Source organism: Nilaparvata lugens, chromosome 3 (genome assembly GCF_014356525.2).
Source record: "Nilaparvata lugens isolate BPH chromosome 3, ASM1435652v1, whole genome shotgun sequence".
In the NCBI taxonomy this organism is placed as follows: Eukaryota; Metazoa; Arthropoda; class Insecta; order Hemiptera; family Delphacidae; genus Nilaparvata; species Nilaparvata lugens.
In genome coordinates this window covers 38,029,843-38,046,005 of record NC_052506.1, presented here as the reverse complement: position 1 = coordinate 38,046,005, position 16,163 = coordinate 38,029,843, and the positions used below count along the sequence as shown (strand labels likewise).

Sequence of the window (16,163 nt, the reverse complement as noted above, 5' to 3'; positions counted from 1 at the left end):
TTCGTTTGACTAGTTTATTGATTGGCGAACCCCTGATGTTCTTTCGGAGTAGAGCCCATGAATTTACATCATTGGATGAGTTTGTAGCTGTCTTCCTGGAACAGTATTGGAGCAGAAGTAAACAGTTGGACGTGCTAGCGGACATCATATCATGCGATTTCAACCCTAACTTAGACGGTGCATGTACCACTTTCGTCACTGCCCTACAGTTTAAAAATTCTCAATTGAGCGAGCCCATTAACGAATCGGCATTAGCAAGTATTATTTTAAAGAAGCTACCGTATCAAGTTAGAATGGCACTCGCCACACAACCCATTACTGATTGCAAGCAGCTGATAAATCATTTATATGGCATACAGTCTGTGATGGCAATATCAAACCACCGTTCAGACCAGAGATACGCACAAAATCAACATAACTCAAAAAGTAAACAGTATAACAGCCAAAATTATGAATCAGTACCATATGATTGCTCACGATCTACCCCTCAATTTAAACGCCGCTATAATCATAATCAAAATAACAGCTGGAATAATAGAAGTTTTCAGAATCGTCAAACAAACCATTATCCACAGCAAACCTATGAAAGAAATTATTATTATGGCCGTGATCGATTTAACACAAATAATGATAACACTCAGAATAATTACGACAAAAATTACAAACCGCCACCTCATCAAATAAGTACAAACTACACATTAGAGCATGCGTCCAGATCAAATCACCAAAAAACACAGAACCCAACACCCAACAACCCGCCACCAGATATACAGAAAACTACAGCTAATAAACCAGGACTATATGATACCCCCGATATAACACCTACAAGCTCAATGAAACAAACATGATAAGAAATCAAGGAAAACATTATTATCAAACCGATTACTAACCTTCCTTAATAAATTTAATATTGGTATAGGACCTCGTGGCAACAATCCAATGTTTTAATTCCTTCCAGCCGTTAGAAGCCTGCAATAAGGAAAAGAACAATTTTTAATATGTAATTAAATTATATACATCAGATAAAAAAGGACACAAGCGGGGATAATAAAATTAAAATTTGTTAATTACCTTTTTAAGAGAAAAAATTGAGCAGTTAGGTTAGTTATGAAAGTCGATAGCAAATTCTGATGTAACATGTAGCACTATGAAATGTAGAACAGCGACCAGCTGACCAAAGCCACCCAAATCAAATGAATGTAATGTCTGTTGAACATATGTTTATAAAAAGAAGTACTGTACCCAAAGAGTTATTTATTATTGTTATTTATTATATTTATTAATGTCGATATATTTATTTATATGTTTTTATATTTATTACTTTTAATTATGCCACGTTTGTTACCTGAAAAGACTTAAAGTGAATACCAGCTACCAAAACCAAAGAGCCATTAGCAAAAGAAAGTATTGTACCTGATGTATAGAAAATTATTTATATTAAGACCTAAGAAATACTATAAGATATAAGCCCAGAAGTTTATGAATCGAAATTATTGTCTAAAAGGAATCATTTATGAGAATTATGAAATGTGTGTAGTTAAGTTGGCGGCCCTGCAAGCGGCGAATTTAAAAATTACTATGTTTTAAGTGGTGTCAGGAGGAGTACGTTTAGAAGTTTATATTTATGATATTTTATGTGTGTTGAGGAGGAGAATTTGTTATTGTATTTGATAAAGGTATAAAGGAGATGCAGCAAATATGTCTGCGATCTGTGATAGAAGTATGAGAGTATAATTTATAAATAAAGTATAGTGTATATCGATGTATTGAAGGGTGGGTTTTCATTAAAAACATTGTGATTCTCAAATATTTTGAATTCAAACCCAGGGGCGCGTGTAACATATTAAATCTGGGTAGATAAAAAGCCCTAACAGAAATAGTAATAGGTCTAAAATAAAGTAATTGGCTAATATCGCCAAGCAGATAATAACAAGATTAGATAGCATCAGCTTGTTCTGGCTAAATGGTACAAGAACCTAAAAAGGATTTGAAATAAATATGATAAGAAATCAAGGAAAACATTATTATCAAACCGATTACTAACCTTCCTTAATAAATTTAATATTGGTATAGGACCTCGTGGCAACAATCCAATGTTTTAATTCCTTCCAGCCGTTAGAAGCCTGCAATAAGGAAAAGAACAATTTTTAAATATGTAATTAAATTATATACATCAGATAAAAAAGGACACAAGCGGGGATAATAAAATTAAAATTTGTTAATTACCTTTTTAAGAGAAAAAATTGAGCAGTTAGGTTAGTTATGAAAGTCGATAGCAAATTCTGATGTAACATGTAGCACTATGAAATGTAGAACAGCGACCAGCTGACCAAAGCCACCCAAATCAAATGAATGTAATGTCTGTTGAACATATGTTTATAAAAAGAAGTACTGTACCCAAAGAGTTATTTATTATTGTTATTTATTATATTTATTAATGTCGATATATTTATTTATATGTTTTTATATTTATTACTTTTAATTATGCCACGTTTGTTACCTGAAAAGACTTAAAGTGAATACCAGCTACCAAAACCAAAGAGCCATTAGCAAAAGAAAGTATTGTACCTGATGTATAGAAAATTATTTATATTAAGACCTAAGAAATACTATAAGATATAAGCCCAGAAGTTTATGAATCGAAATTATTGTCTAAAAGGAATCATTTATGAGAATTATGAAATGTGTGTAGTTAAGTTGGCGGCCCTGCAAGCGGCGAATTTAAAAATTACTATGTTTTAAGTGGTGTCAGGAGGAGTACGTTTAGAAGTTTATATTTATGATATTTTATGTGTGTTGAGGAGGAGAATTTGTTATTGTATTTGATAAAGGTATAAAGGAGATGCAGCAAATATGTCTGCGATCTGTGATAGAAGTATGAGAGTATAATTTATAAATAAAGTATAGTGTATATCGATGTATTGAAGGGTGGGTTTTCATTAAAAACATTGTGATTCTCAAATATTTTGAATTCAAACCCAGGGGCGCGTGTAACATATTAAATCTGGGTAGATAAAAAGCCCTAACAGAAATAGTAATAGGTCTAAAATAAAGTAATTGGCTAATATCGCCAAGCAGATAATAACCAAGATTAGATAGCATCAGCTTGTTCTGGCTAAATGGTACAAGAACCTAAAAAGGATTTGAAGGAAGTTTATTGCTCATAAATAGATTATTATATAAAATATTTGAAGATTGAGGTTATGTAGATGTATTCACGGATCGGTGACCTAGAGATCGATCAAACCGAAGAACGTAGAATCTGACCAAAACCCCTTGGCAGAGCTTTATTGCAATCGGATGGTGTGCAATGTGAAAAAACACCCGTCCACGTGGCTAATTATTAGGTAGCATGGAATTAATATTAATGTATAGAATATTAACTAGCATGCAAAGAGCATAATAAAAACCAAATAAAAATAATTTAATGTATTCAGGAAATAAGAGTTACCAGGCGCATGAATACCGAATAAAATTTGCATGCACCAATAGTAAAACGGCAGTTAATAGGCGGCAACTGTAGGCCAATTCAAAAATATTTATATATATTTATATAAATGTACTAGATTTGTGTTAAAATTTGTGTAATCTATGTTATCGATATGGCTCGAATGCAAAGAAATTATTAATCATATAATCTAAGCAATATTTTGGCATTTTTTGTAAGATCTATTTGAACTTAATGGCGGAGGATTGAGATATTTAAATTTTATGCTAATTTGAAAGTCGGAAAGAGGATCTGTAAAACTTGAAAGGAAGAACCAGCACTCGCCAGCCAGATGCCACCATAAGAGGACCCCAAATATTTTAGAGCGAAGTACCTTATTAATAATTTTGTAAAAATTAAGTTAAAGTAAATTATTAAATTTCTTAAAAGACTTCGTGATGCTATTGTGAAGCAGAAGTCATTTTTCATTTTTAATTAAATTTATAACCCCTTGGAGGAGACGATTCCGGCTACCATATTCCCGGACCACATGGAGTTGGATCGACATCGGCGGCTTACAAGAAGATTTTCGACACGTGAGTGATTAATTTGAATTTAGTGATGGGCGCCCTAGTGCTTCGAATTAATCTGATGATCAAAGCTAGCTCGCCGAAAGGGTTATTATAAATTGAGAAATTAATAAGAGTAATACTTGCGCAAGTAAAAATTAGTATTAAGGTATTTATTTGAAAGAAAAATATAGATCAATATTTTAGAAATTTCTATTTAATCAAAGAAGTACGAAATCTAGGCTATTAAAACATATGCATATAATATTTAATTTTTTGCAATACAATTTGCGATAATTTATTATAGTTCTAATTCACTAGATGAATGGCTCTACCTATTCCGTCAGGTGCCGAATCTTGCACCCTGAGATAAAAATATATATTCGATACAAATAAATCTACTAAATACTAGAGATTTTAATATATATATATATATATTTGGATTATTAGTGGCTAATTTATCAAGCTGATCTTAGAGCACATATTTTTGATTGAATTATCCAAGTCGACAAGTATTAGCAAGCGCATATCGCAGCTACATGCAAAGAATGCATATGATTTTAAGATAAAGGCACATGGTAATGATTCGTGCCATAAATCTAGAATATAAAGTTAGCCTGTGATATTTTTATTGATTTCAATTATTGTTCTATTTTTATATTATATTTTTTATCGCTCTATATATATTTTTTGCCTCGATTGATCTTTGCATTATTTGTGTAATATATGTATGAAACTTTCATGGTGTGCAATTTATTTTTTATTCCTCAACTCTATAGTATAAGTATCATTTATATATATATTTATTATTTATTGAATTACAAGAGTTATTGGAGAAGCCCATATCTAGGCCTATCAAGATTTTTTAAGACTGAATACTATTAGAAAACCACGACCTAATTATATTAAATCTCATGCTTTACCGACTGATGCCAAGCAGGAGGCTAATCGTTATTTAATATAAAGAATAACGTGACAATATATTTATTTATTTATTTATTTATTTATTTATTTATTTATTTATTTATTTATTTATTTATTTATTTATTTATTTATTTATTTATATATAGAGAGAGAGAGAAAAAAAAAAGAGAGGAAGAAGGATAAGGAATCGATTAGAAATATATTTCATTACGCACAATTGAATTGAGATTCAATTGTGCCTTTGTCATCAGACCCTTCAATTATAAAGCATCAGGGAGTGAATAAAGTACCTACCTAACCCACTTTACTTTTAGCGATAATATGATGTGCTATTTTCATTAACATTTCACATTACATAAACGGAGAGATTGCAGACTGAAGAGATGCCTCAATGGACTGTTATAACAGATTTTGCTTTCAATAGCTTATCCATCAGTAAATAGGTGCTTTATTCATTCATGCAATAAAATAACTTAAATTGGATTTTCTCTTCTCTCATTTATAAATACGCTGAAAATAAGTTCAATCCAGTTATTGCTGCTGCGCTCATATTGAAAAAACATTGTTACAGGTTTACATAAATACAACATAGTTTGAGAATTATTCAAAATTGAAAAACCAATAAGACCTTGACTTTAAACGAAGTCTAGAATATGTTCCTTGGAAGTGCTACTAGTACCGTACGGTAATTATTGTCTTCTCACCGTTAAAATATCAACTTAAAATTAAATCAATTTATTCCGCAATTCTAGTAAAATTAGATGGTTGATTGAAATTTTGAATAATTTTTCATGACGATTTAGCATTTAAAAAACATTTAATGATTATACAATACAATAAAAAATTGCATTTCTCCAAAAATATGCCAAATCATTGACGAACACTATATTTTTCAGAGCTACGAGCTGTAAAGTCTATAATATTTAATGATGGTTTGAGAAGATCAGAATTTATTCATTAGTACTAGCTTACCCGGCGAACTTCGAACCTCCAAAAAGTCTATCATCAAAAGGTATCTTATGTCACTCTTGACTTTATTTGATGAATCATTAAATTTATCTGGCAATCAATATTTTCAATAACATCTCAATACGGACTTCCTAAGTGCTTAGTCATGCAGCATTTATTATTCCAAAAACATATTCTTCTCAATCAATTAATAGTAATATCTAAGCACATAATATATTTGAGAGGTAAATGTGTCAAAATGTCATACGCTATATATAATAGTAATATCTATCAGTTATTGTTAAAAAAATAGGTACGGTGTAGGTTAAATCAGTGTTTTAAAGATGAATTTAATGTTTTCATAGTAGTTGTTGATTGTCAATAGATGGTCCAGGAAATATGCGATGTATGATGAATCACACAGAATTCCATATTCTTTCCATCTTCCATTTTAGGATGAATATAAGCTAAATTTTGGTAAATTATTCTGTCATTGTTCAGTAATTTTATTAATGAATGCAATATGAACAACTATCTTTCATGAGGTGAATAATTTTTTCCAACATTTCCCGTGACGTGTTTATTACAGCTGGTAATTTTAGAAGCTAAATCATATTATCACAATATTATCTTGAATCATGATCATCTTTTCCTTTTTCAGTAGCCGCTCGGTCGAAAATTTCGAAAACATAGGTTTGTAAATGAATTAATAAATAATTATTATTAGCCCCCCTATTAAAATTTCTGGTCATAAACCATTCAAAATATTCACACAACATATTCCAAAAAGTTTCATGACGTTCTGTCGAGTAGTTTTCAAGTCTATAGGGAACAAACACACAAACAGATATTCATTTATATATATATATATATATATATATATATATATTATATATATATATATATTGACCTAACTGTCAATAGATTATTTATTTGTACGAGTAGAGGCCTAATAGCAATATTCTCATTTAGTTTGGTTTCAGACAAGACTGGTGGTGAGAAGGTGTACTTTCTGTTGAAAAGTGTTATGAAGATATTGGTTCTTATCCCTACTATTTCTCATCACATATTGAAACTAACTGCTTATTTTCTATTTCAATACATTAATTTTAGATTATTCACTTTTCATTATGAAGTACTGTGTAACAGAATCAATTCGGTCAAACTTAATTTCAATATTTTTCTATCAAGGTAGCAAAAAAATGACGAACCTTTCGCAGTCTTTAGTCTCCATTGGTGATCCAGGCCTAGCCTCAGATGTAAGAACACTCATTATATGACAGTCGGTAGAGACTGAGAGTATGATATTGTTGCTCTCTTCAAACTGAAACAAAATACCATAGACTACTGAGAAATGGATATTCATAAATTCTGCGGATAATTATTGGACTTTTCAAGCTTTGATGCCAAGTACAGTACGATATTGTTGCATATTTTTTATGAATAGCTTGAAGATATTATTTATGTGGAAATGAATAAAGAAGAGCAATGTTATTCCGTAGGATATCAAATTCATAATAATGTCACCAAATTATATTCTTTTTTATTATTATTCAAATTACCAAGATATCTCATAAATGAGATAAGACAACATGTCTAATAAAATTTATCCATTTAGTGGAATTAGAGTTTTTTAGATGTGGAAGATCATTTAGTGTTTCCTTCTTCATATAATAGTTTTAAATAGAAATACGTACTTATACAATACGATTAAAATAGACTTAAAATCACTTTCATTTTGCTCAGAGAATATTGACTGTATGAGACTGTAATCTTAGAATTGAGAGTATGTAGTAACAAACTCCAATTTTCTTATAAATTATTAATGTAGGAAGTATTAAGTTTTTCTTATTCGGCAAAACTCATTAAAGTGTTTGAATAATAATTCCTTCCCTTTCCTTTTTCCTTCGTCCTGGTACCCCCAGAAGAAGGGAGTTTATTATAGAAAATATAACAAACAAAAATGAAAAATACACTTATAAAAAGAAATCTTACAAACAAAACAAATGAAGAATAATAAAAAAGCAAGAATGACAGAAGATAAGAAAAATTCATTTTCAGTGAAAAATTTCAAAAAAATATAAAAATAATAATAATGATAATAATAATAGACCTGGCTGGCTCAGGTATGGAGTCAGAGTTTTCAGATTGCAAAACTGATCAATTTCAGGGCCTCTGACATGACCTAACGACTGCTATAAGTGTTTGACATATACAAGTACCAGTCTACTTTTTTATTTTAGTGTTCAAATACTGAAAACACACCAAGTAACTGCATGGTTGAGAGTGAGAGAGTTTTAGTTGGAGATTTTCTTAGAATGATTTTCATGTATGAAATTCTAATTTATTTTCAGTACCTAATGGAGAAATGATGGAATGTATATAGGACCAAATTTTAATCGAGTCGTTGGTTTATGACACCCACACTTTTTCAATTAAGTATAAATATTAGGGCAGCCGCTTGCATACCATTTCACTAACATTGTATTTTTCATTATACACAGTAACATGAAAACCATTGTTCATAAGTCGAAAAGACTTGCACTCAAGTTCAGGTATCGTTGCTGTACATTTCAGTTACGTTAGAGGCCAACTTCCATATAGGCCTAGTGTGTTTATAATTAATTGACAGATGTAATATTATTAATTTCGATACAATTTCTCTCAAAAAAGGAATACCTTTGAGCGCTAATTGAATAGGTACCATACTGGTACTATTGATTCTGTTTGTTCCATCTGGAACAATAAAACCTACGCCATTTTTATTGTGTGGGACTCTTTCATATTCCATTTGCCGCACACAGTCCCTGCGTCAATATGTGGGCAGGTCTTTCCATGCTAAAAATCCCAGTCATAACATGAGGATCATTATTACAAAGTAGAAAAACAAAAATAAATTATATCTAGGTTGTGCGTTAATTTGAATAACCGATATTATAAGAATTACTGGATAATCTAATATTTTCTGCTGTTTTGAATGATACAAATACAAAGATAGTTTAATCGAATTTTATTGGAATGCTTGGACCATATAGGCTTATAAACTTTCCCATTTAAAATGAGATAAACCTTCAAAAGTATACCATAAAAAGTATAGAAATTTTCAATTTTTATTGTTTTAATTTTTGTTTCTACGTGTTCATTTCAACATTATTAATTTTTTTATATATGTAACCTGCTGATTCATTTGTTTGGAATGATTGATTTTGCTAAAGAAGTGAGCTTGAATCGTGCACATTGTATTAATCTGCTAGTAGGTATCAAATAATCAAAATAATATTATTCTATCTCCACTGTCGAATACTCAAGGTGTATATTGAATCCACGAGATGACACGATTTATTGCAAGAGGATTTTTCTTGTATTTTTAAAGAAATACCAGTGATAAAATGTTGAAAACAATCTTTCATACCATAACGCAATACACATAATGCAAGATACAGTATTGTAAATAGTTGGGTCTACGAGAATTCAAAACCAGAACTTTTTCTCAATGAAAAGGTCTACAAAATATACAGCTCAAAAATAATACCGTACAGAAAACAATAAAATATTTTCAATTACAGCTAATTTGAAAAATCAATTTCAATGTTTAATCGTTATGCCAAATAAGCGGAGAATTAGAAAATAACTCTTAGTTCAAAGAGCACGAAATTTTCAATGTTTAAATTTAAACTCCAACTTTGAAATGGATTATCAAAATCATCCATACAAAAATATATTTCAGTTGTACTGTCGAAGGATAATACAGAATGAGTATAAAAGCCTGTGCAGGGAAAAGTTGGAAAATCCTTTAAAATCTTCTTAGAGACACGCCCAAATATCTTTATCTTTATACACGTTTTCCCAAAATACATAATTTATATTAATCTCTCATCGGGACTTGAGTGAAATTACGGAGGTTGGGATTGCCCATATTATTGATCCTTGCTTTTTGTTGATGATTGATACCGGTACTTGATCTTTGTCAACATTTTTTTTATCTCTTTGCTTTTCTTTTGGTCTTTCTCTTGTAAAATTTTGAACCACGTCTTCCTGCTAGTCTTTCTATATAATAATTATGTGATTCTTTTTTCAAATAAATCCAAGTACTGGTAGCAGTAAATGACAAAAACCAACAATTGGGCTTAATTGGGCCTATTTGTATGATGGCTTTAACAATAACTAATTAATTTAGATGACAGTGCGCGAACATTTCTGAATCCGAACTGAAATTTTATTACTAAATACATGAAGTTTCTGGGGACAGTTTTATAAAACTTTATTCCTGTAGAAATTTTTAGTACTCACTATATACCTGATATCGGAATAGCAGAGGAAATATTTTTCCCACTGAAATTTATAAATGCTATAATCATAATTATAATTTTTATCATAATTTATTATAGAATGATTTGATGCAGCCGCTCACAGCTCACTGAACAACATGACATACATTCTTAAAAAATAGGTTCCTGATATTTTTCTCAATCAAATCATCCGATTGAAGATGAAAGAAAAATTATAATCAACAACAATCAGCAGCTAGGAAACCTTTGGCACTCTCGGCAGCAATATAAAAGGCTCTGATTAGAATGACTCAATTTATTTGTCATACAAGTATATTTTTTAAAAAGAAAAATAATAAAAATAATAATCCAAAAAATAAAACATACTTTTTAGTAGATGGTGACATCAATTGAAGCGTTGTTTATCAATGCACGACTGCATATATAAAGCAGTACTTGAAGTTCAGTACGGTATGCTATTATTGTAGTATAATATAATTATTATAAATTCAAGTTTTTTATTGGAAACAATCTGATGCCAATGATTGTTAACATTAATCCGATAGAAAACGTCATCATAGTACCCATGAAAAATATACTATTAATATTATTTCATGTATTAACGTTTTCTAGGTAACGTTTATTTTAATTTCCAAAACTTCCTAAACAAGCCTAGCGAATATGAATCTGAGCCGAACTTTGGCGGGCTCAGAGAAAATTTACTGTAGTATTCAATACAAAATTAAACTGGAAGTACAAACAGCCGAATGTATGAATGACGCGCGGTCTGAGTATTTTCCACTAGAAAGATGCAGATTGCTGTCGAAGCTAAGGAATTGAACGTGAGAAGCAGCGACGACAACGTGAGAGTGAGCGACTGTGTGTTAATTCACGTGTCTAGACAACGTGCTCACTGCTCACTGCTCAGTCTCAGGCTCTCAGCCAGCGAGCAGCTAGCAACGCGCTACAATTTGTTTCGCCATTTAGCACTGCTTTGACGGGGCGAGTGGGGGAGCTGCGGTTCAGAGTGAGAGAAACGAAATTACGTCAAGAGAGAAAGAAGACGAAGGAGAGATAATGGAAATCAGAGCTGTCATCAGACAGGACGGACTCAAGCACACATCAGGCAACGAAGGAAAAATACTTGACTATATTTTGTTGGTGTACATTGGAAGGGGGGGACTTAACGCTCTCCCCTCAACTTCGTGACACCTCTACCAATCCGGTTGCGTCACGGCAACAAGGACCGACAATGTCACTGAATTCCATTAGATTTCTTAGTCGATTACTTCGAGTAGATTCAAACTAATTTTTTACAGAAATCGAGGTTATCACTACATTTTATCAATACGCCAATGTCGTTAAAAGTGGCTCACCAGTTGTCACCACTGACAGACTACATAATTGGCATTGATTTATTTCACACACATATGTATTATTCTACTTGTGCGTGAATAATGCAATGGGATGATAGATGGGACTGAAATCACTATGCGCCTGGTGGGACTCGAACCCACGACTGTTCTAGCAACTGTCATCGACTGAGCCATTCATTTTTATTCAAGAGTATTTTTTCTCAATGAGTCGAGTTATTAGTATTAGTGGATTGAAATACTCGTAATATTATAGTACAGTAGAAGTAATTATTGCTCAAACTAAATCCGTAATAATGTTGAGTTTATTAATAATATTATTGTTTTAAATTATGACAACATTTATAAATAATGTATTTTTCCATCCCTTGGGTTTTATTAGGGCAAGGATTGAATGAAATAACAAATAACGGATAAAAATAGTCGGTATTCATTCCGAAAGTAGACATTATTGACAGCTCAACCCTCGAAGAATTAGAAGAATAGCGCAGCGCAATACTCATTCACAAAAATGATTATATAAACGCGTCGATTGAAAAAGTTGGCGCTCTATTGAGGGGCGGCAGGATGGGGATTGACAGGCAGACAGGCGTTACAAAAGAGGCGATTACGGGGACTGCTAATAAATGCGATCGACATTTATTTTTCTTTGAGCCAAACAGCATCCCTACAGAGTCAACCCCTAGCTTTTCTACTATTTTTGTTATAATTGTAATACTTGGTGTGGGTTATTCCAGAGTTACGTAACGGAATGTACGTTCTGAAGTTTTGCCAATATATTGTTGAAAATTTAGGGATTAATTTTGTATTCAATCCGAATATACCGGTACCTATAGTATGGACATGGAATATAAATCGCTCCTCCGTGTTCAAAACAATAATTATTGTAAACTCATTGATAAAATAAGCTTCATACTATCTAGTGGTATGCGTTGTTTTGCAGTCTTTAGTGTTGTACTACAGCCCGGCCAGTATGCGGGCTTTTATTGATTCCTCCACCATCTCTGTCTTCAATGAATCCATTCATTCTTCATCCTCTATTTTCTATAACCAGTCTTTAGTAATCATCTCTGACCTCAACACCTCATCCTCCCTCTTATTCTCGGTCTGCCCCTTTCCCTTCTCGATTTTACTTCAATATTTCAATTCCAATTTAATTTATTTCTTTTTACACACACATACAAGTCCAATACAGAGATTAACAAAAAGAATACATGCAAACAACAACAACAACAATACACATTAAAACAAAATAAAAATAAAGTGGTGCAAAAAAAGGATGGAAGATTGAAGGGTTTTTCCAACTATGGATATCCATGTACTAGGAAAACCTTTAATCCTTGAGAGGGTTAAAAGGTATCAGGAAAAGTAAATAGACGGTAGATATGAAAGGATGGGATGGGGGAAGAATAATAAGGGAAGGATGGAAAAAAGAAACCGATGGCACCAGGTGTTAAAAAAAAGATTTGAAGCCTACTAGATGAATTACAAAGGGTTGCAGAATAAGCAAGCACACAAGTCAGAAGAGTAAACTTTGAAAGAAACATCTCGTAGATAGAAGAAGTAATTGCATTTAATCCAGGTGTTGATATCCTGTTTAAGTTTTTTACTTATTCTCGCACATTCAATATACTGTTCGGGGATTGTATTAATGGTTTTACTGCTTATGTATATAAGTTGTCTTCTGATGGTTTCTATGTTTGTATTGTAAATTAAATATTTATTTGTTGTAGGCCTTAGGTTGTATAGACTGTTGGCAGCGTTATTTGTAGGAGGGAAATCAGTTTTATGCTTAATAATAAATTTTACTACATTCAAAATATATAATTGTCTAATTGTGAGAGCATCGAATTCTTGAAAAGTCAAATTGGTTGGGAAAAGTCTAGGTTTATTTAGAATAGTTTTTATGATCAATTTTTGGCATAAGAAAAGTTCTTCCAAATGTGAGTTATAACAGCCACCCCACACGGTTATCCCATATAGAATTATAGATTGAACCAGCACAAAGTACACCATGTTCAGCTGACTTTGAATCAGAATTATTTCGCTTCATAGAATTTGAAGGAAAAGTATCTTATTCTATTAAAGATGAATTTTATGCGGATGTCCGATTTCAAAAGTTCATCGATGAGAACACCAAGATATTTAGTGCTACTGACTTCTTTTATATCCAGACAATTGCAGTTGATTGACTTTTGATTGCAGTTTATATGGAGTTTCAAATTTAAGTTTTCTTCAGGTTTACCAGATCTGTTTAGTGACGAGGTCGAGAAAGGGGTGCCACAATGTAGCACAAAATAGGTACATGTTGTGTTATAGGGCGCCCGCATGCCGCATGTGTGAGGAGATCTAGATAGAGGTTTACTGCAATCTCACCTCACTCTCCTGATGCGGTTGCCTCATAACACAGACATGAATTTGTGTTATATTGAGTCACCCCTATCTAGACCTCGTCCTCTTGCCTCTACCTCCTCACTAAACGAGCATCCTTGGGCCTTAGGCATACTATACTACGGCCTCTTATTATAATGTTTCATGCTCAGCATTAGTTCTCCTTATTTACTCTTGTCACTCTTTAACGAGACCATATACTTTTCTAAGCATCTTTCGTTCGAACTTACATTTATTGTCTTTGTCATCCTCAGTCGATGTGCTCGATTCAGAATCTCAGGGCTCAGGTAACTAAAAATTCATATCTTATAAGGTTTCCATGATTAGTTTGTTGCTTATTTATACTGATGAGCCAGTTCTTTAGAAGCTTCATGCTGCTTCGAACGCTCTATTGGCTGAAACGATATTAGAGTGATTATAATGTTTTTTGTGCTCTTGTACTCTTGTATTTTTCTTTTGAGTTGGAAATCTGCTGAATTGCGAAGCAACATTGAACTGTAAAGCAGAATTGCTACATACATATATACTTTATACAGAGATTGAGAGATACAAATTTACGTACCGATACAACGTACTTTATTTGATTGAAATCTAAAGCAGAAATATCGTATAAATATTAACAATATTCGTTTAACAGTTTGTTTCATTTCTGTATAGCTGAGTCAGTGGCATCATTGAGGTGATGCTGAGGGAGATGACCCATCTCAAAATTTCTGAGATAAAATTATTGTTCAACTCAATTGAAAATGTTAAGCCATATACCTTTTCCTTGTAGCTATAAGCAGTCAAGATAACCGTGTAACTGAACTTGTAGCTGAACTTTCAAGAATAATATTCTAGTAGCTTCTAATATATGAGTAGCCTACCGCTACCCAACTGTTTCCTTCTTGAATAACACTGTAAAGTAATGTTTTCGTTACATAGAAAAAAGATGGATTTCTTCACATATCTTGCTCCGTTCTTCAATATACTAGTTGAATAGGAGAAAATTGTTGTGTTTATTATAGCTTTTAAAAAACTCTCTTGACATAATCAATCATCTATAATCAATCCTTACTGGTAAGGATGATAGCGAAGTTATGATTAGGGCTGAAACGGCTATGCATCAACTCAACAATTGGTTTGGTCATAATGCATTGAAGTTGAATATAACTAAATCCAACTATATCAGGTTTGCCGTGACGGGACATCATGCTGAACCTTCAAACCTGAATGCTTCAAATGGGAGGGAGTGCTTGTCTGTTGAAGTGACTAGTTTTCTTGGAGTGGAATTGCAAAAAAATATGAAATGGGATAACACATGGAAAAACTTATAAAACAGCTCTATAATGCACTTTTTGCACTGAGAACTGTGAGGACTGCATCCACTATACTTTTTATAAACCCTCGCCAACATAGGATTCTTGCAAAAAATTTCGTTAAATATGCATCATCCTCAGTTTTTCGCTTTTATTTTTATTGCGGATGATCCCCACATAGGCTTTCCGCTTATGCGTTGACAATGGAATGAGTGCGAGGGTTGATCAAACTTGCACACCTACCAGCGGGATTCGAACCCATTACCAGGCAGTGCATAGGCAGGCAGAAGCATTAAAATCCCGAATCAATTATATTTATAATAATTAAATTCAATTAATTATTTTTTATTAATTATAATAAAAAAAGAGTTATAACTCATTTATATGATATTTTATTATTACATATTATGATATGATAGGTAACATTATAAAATAATTCATTATAATCCCGAATAAACTATATTAATAATAATTAAATTGAATTATTTTTTTAAATTAATTATATTAATTCAATCTTAAATCATTATATTATGCGCCGACCTTCTAAAGTGGAGCGTGCACTAGGTCGGTGGAGCGGCGCGGCGCGGAGAATTTCCGACCTCGAATTAATTACATGTGATCAAAAGTGCACCTCCGTGCACTAGGTCGGGAGGTGGAACCGCGCCGGAGTGCACGGAGGTCAGGTCGGAAATTTTCTGCGCTCGGGTAACTTCGTGAGGGCTCGGCTGTTCTCGACCTCTGCTTTAATTAACAGCCTGCTGTTCTGTCGTATTCCAGTTCACATTCTGATCAATTACCTACGATTACGGTAAGTTAATGAGATTTACCCACATTTTCTCCTTTTTCCTTGATAGTTCCTCTTCCTCTGCTTCATCCACAACTGCCAAAAATAACATTTCTTCATCTGAGTCATTCATCACTCACGTCTGCCACTTTATCACAACCTCAAATTAGAGCTGACTTCA

General features: G+C 32.4%; 1 protein-coding gene across 16 annotated transcripts in view; it reads right to left on the bottom strand.

The window, feature by feature from the left end:
* Positions 1–16,163, bottom strand: part of LOC111054356 (period circadian protein) — a 105,034-nt gene that overhangs the window by 86,130 nt on the left and 2,741 nt on the right. For 14 of the 16 annotated variants that reach the window (XM_039423699.1, XM_039423697.1, XM_039423700.1 and 11 more), the window contains exons 1-2: positions 10,524–11,053; positions 7,080–7,192 (exon numbers count right to left, since the gene is read on the bottom strand). The exons of 1 other annotated variant lie outside the window; for it this stretch is intronic. In XM_039423699.1, the coding sequence (XP_039279633.1) occupies positions 7,080–7,141 (62 nt within the window). In that variant the 5' untranslated portion in view covers positions 7,142–7,192; positions 10,524–11,053. Of the gene's footprint in view, positions 1–7,079; positions 7,193–10,523; positions 11,054–16,163 lie in introns of those variants that run through there. One more of the 16 variants, XM_039423696.1, reaches the window with a different exon arrangement.